The sequence below is a fragment of the Hetaerina americana genome, unplaced genomic scaffold (genome assembly GCF_022747635.1).
Source record: "Hetaerina americana unplaced genomic scaffold, ioHetAmer1.1.p SCAF_3, whole genome shotgun sequence".
NCBI lineage: Eukaryota > Metazoa > Arthropoda > Insecta > Odonata > Calopterygidae > Hetaerina > Hetaerina americana.
The window spans coordinates 92035114-92051900 of record NW_027286874.1 but is presented as its reverse complement, the minus strand read 5'-3'; the positions used below and the strand labels follow the sequence as shown (position 1 = coordinate 92051900).

The 16787-nt window shown below is 41.6% G+C and overlaps 1 protein-coding gene across 1 annotated transcript in view; it reads left to right on the top strand.

The window, feature by feature from the left end:
* The first annotated feature begins 896 nt into the window (after positions 1 to 896).
* The window catches only part of LOC139690467 (otoferlin-like), a 45176-nt gene continuing 29285 nt past the window's right edge, over positions 897 to 16787 (top strand). Inside the window, exons 1-5 of the mRNA XM_071587922.1 lie at positions 897 to 1061; positions 1363 to 1497; positions 6747 to 6908; positions 7686 to 7789; positions 8614 to 8776. Of these exons, the coding sequence (XP_071444023.1) occupies positions 897 to 1061; positions 1363 to 1497; positions 6747 to 6908; positions 7686 to 7789; positions 8614 to 8776 (729 nt within the window). The remainder of the gene's footprint in view (positions 1062 to 1362; positions 1498 to 6746; positions 6909 to 7685; positions 7790 to 8613; positions 8777 to 16787) is intronic.

Sequence of the window (16787 nt, the reverse complement as noted above, 5' to 3'; positions counted from 1 at the left end):
TATACTTCTGAGGCATGCGGGTATGTTGACAAAGATTCTATAACAGCTTGCCGGTATCATTGTTTAAACAGTATGCTGGTTTTCTGTCAACTATGTTAAATTTTGACTATTTCTCCGTCATCCAAGATTTTCGATGCAACATCATTGTTATTTAAGTAACTTGTTGGCACTGAACAGTTGTTCTCAAAGACAATTTTCTTTGAGTGATTACCTTAGGATTAGCTACAACATTTTATTCTGGTCTCCAAGAATTCCAAACAATGATATGAATTATATCAAGCCTGCATGTCAGTTTTTTTCATCACACAAATCAGGAACACATCTCAAAGGGTGATATTCTTATTAATAAGCACCATGTCTTCGCGAGTTTTCCATCGGGTCAGAGTTTCAGCCACCGATATTTAGATAATTAATGCCGTCATTATAATCTGGGCGTCAACGCTCTAAGAATTATGATAGAGTTATTCATCGAAAAGTTTAAAGCTGAAACCCTGACCCGGGGGAAACCCACGAAGCTTCACCGCAATCGTACGATGGGAAAACACCAAAACTAACAAATCGACAAAATATCCCTATTCAGATATCTTTCAGTGTTTACATTATAGGTATACTGACACCTCCTGCCTCACGCTCATGTGGTGGCACATGGGGTATTGTATGGATGTGAGCGTAGTTGTCACGACTACGCTCTTTAATTCTATTAATAAACGCAGTAAAACAAAAAGATGTTGAATATTCATGCTTAAACTCATATCACTTCAACTCCGTTTTAGGATCAATGAAACGGAACTGAAATGTGCAATTTAATGACTAAATTATTTCCATTACTTGTGCACGCTGGAGGACATCAGGAGATGCAACACAAAGGAGATTCAAGAAGTGACTATCCCGTAGCGATGGTTGTCGAATTGTACTTATGGGCAGGTTTCCTTTGGGATACCTCGGGAGCAAATTTGGAAGGGATTCCCAGGGGCTATGAAATGGACAAGAAAGGAGCGGGAGGCTCAATTAATGATTCCACAACTATTCCGCCAAAGCTACTACGCTACTACGAAAAGAGAGTAAGAATATCTTAATTCTCTTTATATTTTATAGAAAAAATGGTGCTCAGAATATTCCATGCATTCATTCTTAAAAGGTTATTATTAAAAATACTTCCTTTTCAGAACTATCAATTCAGAGCGCATTTGTTTCAAGGACGATTCGTTCCAGGCGCAGATGCCACAGGGCTTTGTGACGCTTTCATCAAAGTGTACATTTGCAACGAAACCCTGAAGACAGAAGTGAGTTAATTTCCCTGGAGTTAGTGAATTGATTTGACCAAACTTTCCGATCTAATTAATCGTATCCACCAATATTCAGGTTCAGTACCAAACCTTAAACCCAGTGTGGGATCAAATGCTTCTCTTACGCAACATAATCTTATACGGATCACCAGAAGACATAAAATCTAGCCCACCAACAGTTGTCATCGAGGCAATGGATAAAGACAGTTTTGTAAGTAAAAAAATCTTACTCTATTTCTGTAAATAAAGTTATTAAGAAGTAGTAGCTTTAGCTTAGCTTAAGCTTTAGCTTAAGAACCGATAGCTGCGATCATTTGCGTCATTAGGGTTAGATAGATAGAGGTCTTAATTTTTGGCGATCTTGAGACTAAATGGTCCCTTCTTCCATTTAACCCAACGTCGTACACATGTTATGTTAGCCATAAAATTTATAATTACATGCATACACATATAAACAGACAGGCATACATTATGCATAGATTTAGACATTTACTATAAATATATATATATATATATATATATATATATATATATATATATATATATATATATATAAATTAAGTATACACATATACACCTACACATATACACCTACTCAAAGTAAATGGTAGTAAAGTAAGAGAACAATAAAATAGGAAAAGTCTAAGCAAAGAATGAGGCTTGTGGGAAAAACTAGGGAGAGCGTGGTATTGCTCACCTAGTAAAATCTCACGCTGGAAACCACTCACGAAGAGAAGGGGGATAAATTTTGGTTAAGTGACTGGTTAAGTTTTGTTACTGAGGAAAATGAACTTGTGCAGTGCTCTCTTAAATGTTGTTGTGGATGGAGAGTTTTTTATGTCATCTGAGAGAGAGTTCCCCAGACGGCATGCTGTAACATGAAAAGATTTGTTATAGATTTCCATGCGATGGTGTGGGACAATAAGTTTATTATTATCCGTAGTGTTCTTGTTGTGGATTGAGCTGATGGGGAGGAAATTTTTGCATAAATATTTAGGTGTGTGGTTTGACAATATCCTTTAGAAAATTGAAAGAATATTTAAATGCCTGCGACCTTCTAGCTTTAACCAGGATATTCTTGTAAATGAGTCAGAAATGTGATCGTATTTTCTTGGATCACATATGATCCGTACACAGAAATTGCGGGTCCTCTGAAGTTTATACCCCATAGCGACAAAACAGCAAGATCTGAATCAAATTCATTAATAGTTCTAGGTGGGTCTTGAAGGCGGGAATGGTGATATATTTGTAAATCATCGGAGTAAAGGTGATGATTGCAAACATAAATACCTTTACTAATATTATTTACATGTATATTATTACATGTGTATGCAGGGAAAAAAGTAAGGGTCCTTGTGGAACACCCCTGTGTATTTGAAGCCGGTTAAAGGATGAACTAGGTGTGATGGCTCTTTGAAATCGGTTACTTAAGTATAAGCGAATCCATTGTAAAGACGAGGAAGAAAAATTCAGTATTTGAAGTTTGCTTAGAGAAAATCTTTGTCAATAGAGTCGAAAGCTCTCGTAAAGTCTACAAGAGTCAATATTGTCACCTCTTCGCGTTCCATGGATAGTCGGCTGTCATCTGTTATTTTAAGGAGAGAGGTTGCTGCGTTAAGAGAGGACCTTAAGCCTGATTGTAGAGGATTAAGTAAGTCATTTTCATTGAGAAACTTTGAAATTTGTTCGTAAATGAGTCTCTCAAATGGTTCTGATGAAGGAGGCAAAATGCTGATTGGCCTGCATTCAGCGATGCTTGTGGGTGTAAATATTTTTTGGGATGGGACGGACGAGGGCGCGTTTCCAGAGAGAGGGATAGGTTCCAGTTAGGATAGACCAATTAAAGATATGAGTTATCACAGGAAGCACATTGGGAAGTAATTTGTGTTTCAGAATAGTTGTAATTCCGTCAGCTCCATCTGAGGAGGACTTGATTTTTTAAGTGCCTGTAGGACTTGCATTTGTGTAACGGAAGAAATTTTGAATGAGCTTGCAGCAGAAACTGGAGTTGGTCCAGAATTATACAAATTGTATAATAATTTATTTTTTTGTATCATGATCAATTTCCATCGGCGACGTTGTGAATAAACGGTTTAGATCGTCCGGAGGAATGTCAGTAGGCTTGGAGTGTGGAATTTTAGTTTTTCCGACATCAAGATGCTTCAAGCTTTTCCAAATATTTGACGGGGGCTCTTTAGATATTTCGAAGGTATATCTGATTTTAGAATTTCTGGTGACTTGCTTAGTTTTACTGCACAGTGTTTTGTAGATATTGAATGAATTTTAATATTTATGTCCTTTAAATAGGCTATAGGCTGCGTCACGACTGAGCATTAAGGCTTTTATTTACTCTGTTTTCTATGGGGAGCGTGGTTTTGACAGTCGGATTCTTCTTAACGGTGCATTTTTGTCTCCTAGGTCATTTAAGAAGGTATTAAGTAGTTCTAATTTTTTATCTATGTCACCGATGAATTTTATAGACTGCCATGGAATGGTAGCCGCATTAGATATTAGGTCATTGTCCTCTATGGACTTCAAATCGCGAATAAGAATAAATTCCTGCTTAAATTTAGGACTTCTAAAGAGTATGTTAAAAATAATACATCATGCATGGATATTCCAGGGGCTGAAAGTTGCCCCTATTTTGTGATTTTTTTCAGGGTTGGCTGTAATTATTGCGTCAAGCCATGCGGCTGCTGAAGATGCATGATGGGTAGGCTCTAGGGGAGGTATGCTAAGGCAAAAATATGACATAGGGTTAGTAATTACTTTAGAGTCATAAGTTAAGGAAAGAAAGTTGGCATTGAAGTCACCGGTAATAATAACACGGTCATAGTTTGGAATGTGGAAGGATAAGGCTTCTTCCAAGTTGGAAAAATAGCCCACCTTGGGTGGGCGGTAAACGATGCCTAAAATAATTTTTTGTAGGTTGAATGTTATCTCTAAGAATGCAAACTTAGGTATTTTGCAGTAAATGGAGCAACTTTTTGGTATTATTTGGAGTGAGATATCTTTTTTCAAGTAGAAACCTACGCCTCCACAGCCCTTACCGATACGATCACGTCGATAGAAGTTGTATCCAGGAATATGAACAGACGTGGTAGACAGGGAAGGATGGGAACGAAGAAAGGGTGGAGAGAAACCCGGCGTCGGCATTAGCCTATACTCAACGAAAGCCGCCAAGGGGTCTACAGTTAAACGTCCCATCTGATGGATGGTGTACTGACTGAAAGCGCTCTGCACAAAGCACCTCAAGTAGGGATCTAGATACCATTGAAAAAATCTTCCACATCCAGGATCCGAACCTCGGCCCTCCATGTGGGAAAATAGTACTTTAGCCACCGCACTATCCCGATCCCCAAGGTTATTAAGACTATCCTCTTTGGTGGAGGGTACATAACATAGGGAATATATAGGTATCTCAGGCATCGAGTATATTACAGTATATTGAATGAATACAAAGACTGTACCATTTTCACTGGCATCAAACCTAGGATTGGTTATAGCAGCCATCCATTCCATTTTATCTTATTCCCTGGAAGAGCCTTTATTTCATATCTTCCATCTTAATCTATAACACATCTGCGTAATTCAAACTACCCTGACTCTGTAGTTCTTCCTATTCATAATATCTAAAATACGTTCTTCAGTAAAGTAATAAACATCAGTTCATAGCCCTCAGTTTTCCTCCTTTTCTTGCCAGTGTTTACGATTTCCAATTGTCACCCCGTCTTTTAAAGTATTATTTATTCTTTACTCTCCTTATAATTTTAGTATTTTCATTCGTAATATTGCATTTATTTTTACGATGTCATTTCAATTAAAATTAGAACCAAATTCAACCGTCAAATACTTATGTCGATCGATTTCGGATTTGGACTTGGGATTTCAGGTCACTTTGGATACAAAGAATATTAATCTTTTCATGTAGAAAAGCATAAAAAGGAACTAGGAGATATTTCCTAGCAGCTACGGGTTATTCCACATAGGTCCGGTAGAGGGCTGTAGTGCTTCCGAAGAGGACTGGAACGATGGTGTAGAACTCCTGTAGAACAACGGAAGGAGACAAATGGCTAAGTTCTCGACGAAATCACGGGCATCATTGCGACTCATGTTACCGCACCAACAAATCTCCACAATAATGAGTTGTGATATATGTATGATGGTATCACATAATAAATAAAAATAAAAAATCTAAAAGTAGAAGTAAATCTAATAACAGATGGTGTCCTAACTCTCCCCGCCACACGTCCTTATTCTTGCGGCGGCTTATGTTGTATTGAGTCGATGTAGATATAAAATGTCAGGGAGGCTGTCATGAAATCTTCGGATGAGACCAAGAAGAAAAAAGGTAGGAGTGTAGGAGGTAGGAAGTTAAGTTTAGAAAAAAACGAAACAGAGGGGAGAAAGATTAGTGAAAGTACAGGTATGTGCACGATGCAAAATAACAATAACATACACCCCGTTCTGAAACTATACAAAGGAAGGTACAATTAAAAGATCCCTGAGGATGTGAGGGAATTCCACGTTGACCGTAAGGCAAAGATCAGGGAATGAAGTACCAGGCCGCAAAAAGTTTCCGGGAACAGACTAAAATTGGAAAGCAACCTAGCGGCGCCTTAATGCAAGATTTTCAAGAAAAAAATCGCAAACGGCAGGTAGAAAGACTGAAGTAAACAACCTAGGAAACCAAAATTTGTAAACCATACTTGAACCCCGAGCTCTCCGGATAATAGCCTGTAAGTCTACTCACCTATAGCCTATAGGTATACCCAACCACATGCGAAATAAATGAAGGACCCACAGTATGCCACGAGGCATATATTGGGTGTCATCATTGAGTTATTATTTACGAGATTATATTAGTGCAATTTATATTGTGAGGTCAGAAAATTATTCCATTTTTATGAGCAAATCAAAATATATATGCAAAAGAGACAGCTTGCTCAAGATTCAGATAGCCAGCGAGATGGGCGGGCCAAAAGGGTCAACTCAACTCAACTCTTTGGCTCTTTCCTACTTTAAATGTGTTAAAATAAATTATATATATGATACAGCCCTACTTTTGGTATAACCTTAACGTTATAAAACGAACAAATTTTTAAGAGACAAGACTCCAACCTGTGACCTTTAAGTGAGCCATTCAGCATTTTAATCAACAGACTTTGCGGAAATGGCGCACAAATATATTTTATTTTAATTATAAGGACTTTTCTCTAGACCGCCTTTCTTAGAAATCTCATAGCTTTTGGATTTTTTCTATCTAATGAAAGTATGAAGAAGATTTTTCAATAAAATGTCACGCATACATTATTAATCATCATATGCCATCCACTATAATAAACCCGGGCCTAATCGGAAGTGTTTCTCGTATTTGCCTTAGGAACTAAAATTTTGCCATTTTATTTCAAAAAGTTTGTTGAAAATTGATTAACCCAACTCATACATCCTTTATCACAGGGAAAAGAAGAATACATGGGAAGAGGTATTTCAAAACCGAATGTCAAGTTGGTTGATGAGAGACTTCGAGAAAACGAGGAAAATTCGCGCCTTGAATGGATAGAGATGTTTAATGCAGGGGAGTACGCTGGAGAGGTTTTATCTGCCTTTGAGTTGGTCGAGGTTTGTCAAAACTACGTTTCAATGTCTGTCTATTGACAAGTCCACGTATAGGGATTCAGAAAAACACAAAATTATTACTTTTTAAATTTTATTCACCGTAATATTCAAAGTATATTTCACATAATTGCAAATTATGCTACCTATTGATAATAGAGGTTATACTCACATTTCAGTCTCTAAATCATGTTTCAAGAGTGGTGATTTTATGACTATTTTGTTCTTCACCGAATTGAAAACTTCGTAACGGACAACTTTGAGTTTTCTTTGCAGAATTAAACAATGGTAGAATAACGAAGTGCTCAATTAACACGCGTGTATCGTTGAAAGTGAATGCGGGACATAATATGTTAGACCGGCCTTTCTCCATCTGGGCTCCACGAACCCCTTTGGCTCCCAGAGGATTTTTCAAGAGGTCCCTGAATATTTTTGTATCACGAATATTGTTACTTCTAATGACTTCCCACGCTTTAGTTGTCAGCCAATATCCATGAGAAAAACTTAATAGCAACATAGAAGGCGTAAGGATCTAGGGCTAAGTTACATGCATAGAGAAAAATTACTGTGTTATCCTAATACAGTCGAATACATCTGAAAAATCTGAAGCTCATTAATCAAAAATGTAAAAATACAAATAAATTTTCTTTCAAGAAATGTATATGTATCCCGTAGGGCGCACACCCTAAGGCTACTAGTCACTTTTACACAGTAGCCATTGCAGTTCATTATTATAACTGACCATATTAATGATAATAGTTATAAATTTAACCCTGTTTTTAGCTGAAGGACGAAAGAGAAGACTTATCTTTTCCGGAGGATCGAACGAGAAAAGGCGAGTTTTACCACATTCCTGCTTGCATTAGGCCTCCTTTGGCGCATTATAGGTAAGTCAGAATTTATATCGATAATAGAATAAATATTATTTGATCTGCATAAGTAATCTCCGTATTGAAAATGCTACCCGCCTGGGCATTCATTCAGATTTACTTAAGGTATCACCCACGCATTTGATCCGATGTAATTAATTTAATGGGCCATTACTTAAGTTTTAGATTTGAGGAAAATTTGCTTCCCATCCTGATTGACTTACAAAGTTTGACTAATCTTGTAGATCATAAATCCGCTGGAAAAATTCGGTATAATGTCAGGAAAGAACTTTACGGAGAATACATTTTCGTGACTCTCTTTCCTTCTACTGCGCGCCTTTCAAAAATGTAACTTTCTATAACTGCCATCCAAAAATTTTACTTTCAGAACCTAGCCAATAATTTCAAATATTTCTAAAAAATACGAAGTGCGAAACTGTTTACCTTTCCTCTAACTAATCTTCATTACCTTGTTGCTCGTGAAAGCCATCAGTTGCAGGAACTAGCAAGCAATTCTTTGAAAGAACAAAACTAGTCGTGAGGTCTAGACAGGCGGGTAGACTGAACACCTCAGGGATCTCATTCTCGAAGGATAAAATTCCATACGGCGGATATCCATTATTTTCAAGGGTCTCTAACCGCACACACGTGCTCTATCTTTAATATAAGCCACCTATGGTATTTAAGGATTTCAGAATAATGGTTTTCGCATACTATAACACCTATGATTCTTTTAGAAAAAATATACTGCGTAGTTTTCATAGAATAAAATTCCCTGATATTCCCATAAAATTTCAAATCATTTTTTTTCCGTAACAAATCTATTTTATTATTTTCATTAGATTACAGGTGCTCTTCTGGGGTCTCAGATGCTATGGGAAGGCAAACTTGAAATTGGACTCTATTTCCCTGATAACTGTTGAAATTGGCGGCACGATAGTAAAATCTTCCTCTAAAGACAAAGGCGATAGAAACTTCACCTCATCTTTTTCCACTGCAGAATTGGTAAGTCTGGACCGGGATTATGGATATTGTAATGCATAAACAAAGACTAGTGATATCAAGAGCCAATAATTTATCTGGCTTCTCATCGCCTAATAAAAAACCTTATGTCTGCAAATTCGGTAAAGAAATACACCAAGATTCCTGGAGCATGAACTAGAGGTTAAATAAGGATAATTCATTAGTCGCATAGTTATGATCCAAAAGAACAAAAAATAAATTATATTTTTAAAATAGCCTAAGATCTTAAATACGTACACTCCTAAATATATCACCTATTCGTTTCTGAGTGCGTTAAATAAAAAAAGTCGATCTGAAATAATCTTAATTTCTGGTGCAGAATCAATGCTATTTTAATTGATATCTTAAGAGAGGGAACATAGTGGTCCGGGGGTAGATTCGGACTAATGCTTGAAGGTCCGGGTTTGATTCCCGGGCAGGCCTCTGGGTACCCTCAGCTTTACCCAAGCTGTGAGATTTTTAGGGTAGCAGATCTTCCTGGGAAACCATAGGCATCACAGAGAAAGAAAGTAACCCCCACACTCTGATGTGTGAATTACACAAGCCGGTGTGCTTAGTACGGTGGGCGTAGTTCGTGGGCTCGTAGGTGAGCTCTGCCCTTACTCACTTATCAAACCGACCTTCGGACCGTAGTTTTATATGCTAAATATTTTGCACGTATCATATAGCTAATCAACTCCATAGTCGAATAGAACAGCGGCTAAGCATTCCACTATTAGATTTACATTTCAACTTCATACAAAAACTGGCAGTAACTTATCTAAGATCTTCGGTAGAAAGATGACGTATCCCAGTATTTTAAGTCTTGTATTATTCTCTGAATTATTTTAAAAACATGTATTAAGCATGTGTTGCATCATTTTATGGTGAGAATAGAAGGGACATATTTATCCTTAAGAGCATTTATTCATGAGCTGATATTTTGATTTATATTTCATTTAATTATAAGTATATTCTCCTCTTCCACGATTGGCATACAATTTTCTGACAGATCATCTATTCCTATCACCAATGCCTACTCCTACGTCTTGGAAAATAATACTTATTATCATATAGCTGTAGTAGCTAATATAGCTGTTTCTGGATTATCTGCCGTTTAATTTCATGTATCTATTGCAGGTAAAAGAAGCATTTTCAGAGCTATTTTTCATTTATGCAAATTGAGATATTTGAAAAATCAAAGCGAATTGGAGTGAAATATCATTGAAAGATTAGGCAGGTAAATTGTGTATCTTAAATTGTAACCTGAAATGAAGAATCATCGTTTTAATACTCGATTTTAGGGATTTTATCGTTCCAAAATTTCTTACAGGTTGAAAAAAAGATTATTTCAACTACCGTTTTTATCGATTGTGACGCGGTATTTAATTCATAGATAAATTTTCCCCGATACCGCGAGACAAGGGAGGCCGCGACTCTACTTGTTTTGAGGGCGCCAGGCTAGCCGCATGGCTAGCCGCAGAGTCACGCCGCTGGCTGTCACCTGGCCCATCACACTCCTCGTCCCAGGGGAGGGCTCGCTCACCTTTTATGTGCCCCGGGGTGGGCAGCGGCTCTTCAGCTGAAATCACGAGGGACGCAAGGAGGCGCATAAAAATGGACTCCGACGAGTAAACTTCACAAGAACTATTTATTATCACAAGAAAAGGTGTGGGCGCTCCCAAGCAAACATGACGCGCCGTGCCGACGCCTGCTGGGCCACGATGTTGGGTGGCCGCTCGGCTGCAGCCGAAGATGGCCGCCTCGCTGTCGACTGCTGGCTCCCGATGTTCCGGTCGGGGCCTGCGGGGGGCCCACACGGCGAGGTCGGTTGCTGGCACGCGCACCCCCGGTGTTCGCAGGCTGTCGGTGACTCGACGATGATAGCACACGACCTTCTCTCTCGGGCATCCCACAACGAACTCTCCTTACCACGTGTTGGCCGACACTCTCCGCGCGCGGCGCGCCCCGCTCCTCTTTTTTCTTACATACATTGTCGGCGCCAACAGATAGCGCCCCGCCGTTCTACGGCTCGCGAGAGAGGCGCGCGTATTCGAACTGGGCAAGTGACGCTGCGCCAAGCACAACGTCACATACCCCCTCCCTAAGCCGGACACTCGTCCGAGTGGACCGCTTACAAACGAGCCTGCAACTGAAACCTATGAACACAATATAATAACAACAATTTCACAGATTTCTACCAGTAGTTCACTCAGTTTTGAGATTCTGTCTTCAGCTATTGGATAGAAAATGGATAGCACAACTTTTTCTAATTTTAACCACATTCTCTATGAACATCAAGTAATACATTTGGTATGAACAAACTTTTGGCATGAATCTTTCATACATTCCAAGGGAATTTCTCACAAAATTTCAACAAAAGCATCACTCGCTCAGATAATTCACTCTATAAAAGGCAGTACGTCCTCAGCTCAAACACATCACACCTCGTTTGCAAACTTTCGTTCACCACAATTCAAGGGCTATGTGCCATAACAACAATAATGTCCGACAGAGATTTTCACATCATTGAAAAATAAATCGCTCACTTTGACACACAGACAAGATAACATGAGGCAAACACACAATGCTGACCTATTGCATAATACCAAAATTCATAAGGAATTTTTTTAAGAGTGTGCTGCGTGGGCTTGGCGCTCGGAGGACTCACCACTTTGACGAGTGGATCTTGGTGCTATATATCTTTTCAAGTCACCAATATCTACTTTCGCGTTTTGCTTATTGGAACGCGTTTCTACTATATAGACTGTTGGAGACAGTTTTTTTAGTATCGCGATTGGTCCTTCAAATTTAGGGGCTAGCTTGGCTGAAAACCTATCAATCCCACTGGACAGATGGTGGGTCCTACGCATTACTAGGTCTCCTACATTAAATTCGATGTTTCTTCTACCCTTATTATACGCTCGCGCCTGTTTTTCCTGAGCTTTCTCTATGTTCTCGGCTACTAGATCTCGTAATAAGCCTAACCTATCGGCCCTCTTTTTCCACGCTTGTGGATCCAATCTGCTCTCTATGCCTTCCCCCTTCTCAAGCTCGCGCCGCAAACTCTTCACTGGCAGTGGATGCCTTCCGAAGTTCAAGTAGGCTGGCGAGATCTTAGTCGAGGCCTGCTTCGCGGTGTTGACTGCATGCCTTAGTTCGTGTAAATGCTGATCCCAGTCTCTATGGTCTTTTTCTACAAACATCGCGATGGCCGTCTTCACCGTTCGATTGGATCTTTCCACTGGGTTTGCCTGAGCATGGTATGGAGGCGTTGTTGTATGCGTTATTCCATACTCTGCCAATGCTTCTCTTACGCATTTGTTATCAAACTCTTTTCCATTATCTGTCAAGAGATACTCCGGCGTTCCCCAGCGAAATAGGACAAGCTCCTCAAGTGCTTTAACCACGTTGGCCCCTGTAGCAGCTCTGACCGACTTTAGCTCCACCCATCTTGAAAATAAGTCCTGAAAGACTATTAAGTACTTGTTCTTGGCTTTGCTAAGCGGAAACTCCATGAGATCTGCTGCTACGACGCTCCATGGTCTCTCTACCGTTCTTTTACCCAATAGTCCCTGAGGCGCTTGCTGCGACGTTTTGAACTGTTGACAGTCCTGACATTGCCTCACAAAGTTGTGAATGTCGTGATAGGCCCCTCTCCAATAGTAATCTCGTACGACTCGATCGAAGGTCTTTTCCACTCCGAGGTGGCCCGATGAAGGTTCACAATGGGCATCCCTTATGACCCGCTCTCGACATTCTTTTGGAAGCACGAGTTTCCAGCCCTCTTCACAATCAGCGATTGGATCGAGCAGCTCATCGTACTTGTAACGATACAAGTGGCCCGCTTCGACCTTCCAATTTTTATACCTCTCCGGATATTTGGTGACTTCCTCGACTCTGCGTTGGTAGTCCTCATCCTTTACTTCCGTAATTTCAGCGATCTTCTCTTCGCCAGATAGTTGCTCGTACATACGAGATAGTGCATCAGGCAAATCATGGATTTTACCTCGACGATGCACCACCTCGAAGTCCCACTGCTGCAACTCCAGCGCCCATCTCGCGAGCCTACCCGTAGGTTCCTTGAGATTTCGCAGGTATTGAAGTGCGGAGTGGTCTGTGATCACGAGGAACTTGTAGCCCTCTAAATAAGGCCTTAGTTTTTTTATGGCCCATAGAATAGCTAATAACTCTCTCTCTGTCGTCGTATAGTTTTTCTCAGCTGATGTGAGAACTCGGCTGACATAAACGATTGGATGTTCTCCGTCCTCATTCACTTGAGAAAGAACACCTCCAATTGCTTCACTACTCGCATCAGTTTGTACGATGAAGGGTTTAGAGAAGTCCGGCCTTGCCAAGACCGGGGCTTCTGTAATGGCCCTTTTGTATGTCTCAAACGCTTTCTGCTGTTCCTCTGTCCATTCCCACTCTTGACCTTTGTGCAATAACTTGACCAATGGAAGCTTGATTTCCGAATCGTCCTTTATGAACCGAGCGTACCATCCAATCATACCAAGAAATCGTCTTAGTTGTTTGAGGTTAGATGGTGCTGGATAATTCACGACTGGAGCTATCTTTTCCGGATCTGGTCTAAGTCCCTCTGCGTCTAACAGATATCCAAGATATGCAGCCCTGGTACAACAAAACTCGCTCTTCTCCTTATTGATTACTAGCCCTGCCGTCACACTCGCTAAACTCACTCTAGGCGTGGACTCCACGCCGACTCCCCCTCCCTGAACCGGACACAGCCTATCAGGTTTGTCCTCAATGGTTACAGGGTATGTCACACTCTCACTCGACTCATTCCTGCCCGTCCCTTTGTTGGAACACAACCGATCCAGAGTGAACAGTACTTGAGGCAATTTCTCATAATCGCTCTCCTGTTCTGATTTCCGGCCCGCGTGAAGCGACTGGGCAGAATCTACATTCCACGCATGTCTCGGCGGGCTTTGTGGCACCGACGAGATGCTCTGAGGCCTCTCACTCATTCTCTCACTCTCTGCTTGCTTTGGCGGCTGGAGACAGGCTGGCCTGTTCGATCCTACCAAAGACTTGACCCTTTCGCTTTCTTCTGACCTAACGGATTGGCAGAGCGGAGCTGACTCCGTCGACCAATGCGCCTTCTGCCCCATATGCGGTTGATTTGGTGGGCGGAGACGGGCTGACCCGCTCGGCTCGGCGAAATCAACGGCTGGACAGCAAATATCAGCTTTGCAGTGGAGGTCGGCCGTCCGTCTCGACTGCTCAGCTGGAGAGCTTTTCCTGATAGCTCCATTGCATTGGCCAGATCGATAGAGGTTGGCTGTCCACCTCGATCTGTAGATTTCTTCATCCTTGATCTTTGCCAACGCCTCAGATGGGTGGTGGATGTTGGCTGTCCAACTCGACCTAGGAGCAGATGTTTCATCTGGCCCATCTGAGTTTATCTCCCTTCCTTTCCCTATACAATCCTTTATTCCACTATTTACATCTCCCTTGATCGAATTTGGTTCGCAGAATTTGGCTGTCCAACTCGGCTTTTCCAAAATCGAATCACCATTTCCTAACCTAATCGACTTATTCCTATGATTACCTAGATCTAATTCAGCCGTTTCGTGTTCGACGGATTGGTTTGCGGGGAAGCCGCTTGGGCTAGGCGACTCCCCGCTTGTCCGTTTTCCTGCCGAGTAAACAGGTGTTTGCAATTAGGGCAATTAATTGCCAATAAGCCGACCTTGCCGCAAAGTTGGCACTTTTCTTGTGTCCTTCCAGGTCGACTGGGGCAATTGACACTGATATGCCCTCTTGCGCCACAGCTGAAACACTGGACTCTTGGGCACGCATTTGCCCTATGTCCCGACTCTCCGCAGGAATAACAAGCTCCGTCAAAGCCCGGTCCCTGGTCTCTCGCCTGTGAAGGCCTAGACCACGTAGGTCTCGTTATGGCCCTTCCTAACTCATAGCTGATGCTCTGTCTATGTCCATCGTCCCCTGATGCATCGTCCGAGTCATCACTGCTGTCAGTAGATAACGACCCGCTCGTTACCTCCGACTCTGAAGAAGATGACGAAGTGGATGTTATTTCCCTCCGATACTTTTTCTTGGAACCCTTTCTCAAGTTCACTTCCTTATCGTTCTTCTCACTGCCCAATTTTTGTAAAATTCGGCTAATTCCATCCGTTAGGTTGTTAATCATCTCGTTCTGCTGTTGCAATTGACTCCGCAACTCCTTTATTTCCTCAGAGTTGCGGTCGCTCTGTACTGGTATCTCTTTCTGATTTGATTTCGCTTCCGAAGGCAGAATGCGCAGTTTTTCCTTTTCTCTGGTCAAATCTGACGCTTCTTTCCTTTCCCCCAGCGGCGGAAAATCATATGAGTCCATCAGCGGCAGTTTGGGCTGAGGGCCCCCCGCTGCGTTTGCTGTAATGGTCCGAATGGGGTTCAGTTCCTCATTAATTTCTCCGTCGCTTGCGGCAACTTTCTCCGTCTCGATGTGCTTCTTTTTATGCCCCTTACTGCATGCTCGTTTCATTTTCCGCCCTGCATCTAGGTCTTCGTCCCAGTTTAAGGCGTATAAAGCTCCTGAGAGGGTTACATCGTCAGGCTGCACATCCTCGTCCAATTCTTTGACCATGGTGTCCCTAACCGTGGTTGTGCCAAAAGAAGCTTAGCCCGCAATAATCGCTCTTTGCGCACTAAGAGTGGCCCTACCAAGGAGTGTCCTTTACTTGACAACTCATTTTCCACCTCTTCTTCACTCATTTGCTTAATTATTTCAAATTCTGCCTTTACCGCTGAATGCCGTAGCAGTGCCCTCATATCTCTCTGATATCTCGCCAAAAATCCAGTGTCACCCTCCATTGTAAATTAGGAAGAAGAAAATTCTTAACCTATTGAATAATTAAAGGATTTGCCCCACCTAACCTAAAATACGCTTACTGCAAAAATTTAATCCTAATCTAAAGATATTTCCCTGTTCTACAGTTATTATAACAAATAGGGTAGAATAAATCAGAATTCTATATTAAAAGCATAACCTAACCTCAAAATTCAAAAATTACAAACTCCACTTCCTCTTTTCAAAGGATCCTCTGCCACTCTGGGGATACGTGGCCACGCACGGAGCTTCCCTCACGCCATTAATAGTAGTTAATCTTAGAAACCGATCGTCCCTCCGCAACTTAACTGGAAACAAGTCGCCTCGGGAATGTTCACAGCTTTCATCCCACCCTCAACGCCAAGCAACCACTCAAAGCAACCGCACAAACCACATTCAAGTACAAAAGATTGAGTAGAAATTATAATCTCTTATTTACTGCTTCCCTCACAAAGAATTTTAAATTTTTTAATTTCATGAAAATGTATAGCGAAAAAAAAGGACTAATTTATAAATCAAATAGAAAAATTGTATACCGCTCGCGAAAGAGCTGTACGTAATAACTGGCGCTCGCGCGATGTTAATCACGCATCGTTCCCGCTCACACACACGCTATGCACACCATGCCGGTATCACTCCGCTCGCTCTCCTTCACACCATTGTTGCCTCGTCAAGGCCGACGCGACGCCATTTTACACTCGCGCCGCATGCGCACTCTCGAAATATAATTGTCACTTTTCTCGCACAACAATAGAAAGGCTGCCCCACGTTGGGCGCCATTTGTGACGCGGTATTTAATTCATAGATAAATTTTCCCCGATACCGCGAGACAAGGGAGGCCGCGACTCTACTTGTTTTGAGGGCGCCAGGCTAGCCGCATGGCTAGCCGCAGAGTCACGCCGCTGGCTGTCACCTGGCCCATCACACTCCTCGTCCCAGGGGAGGGCTCGCTCACCTTTTATGTGCCCCGGGGTGGGCAGCGGCTCTTCAGCTGAAATCACGAGGGACGCAAGGAGGCGCATAAAAATGGACTCCGACGAGTAAACTTCACAAGAACTATTTATTATCACAAGAAAAGGTGTGGGCGCTCCCAAGCAAACATGACGCGCCGTGCCGACGCCTGCTGGGCCACGATGTTGGGTGGCCGCTCGGCTGCAG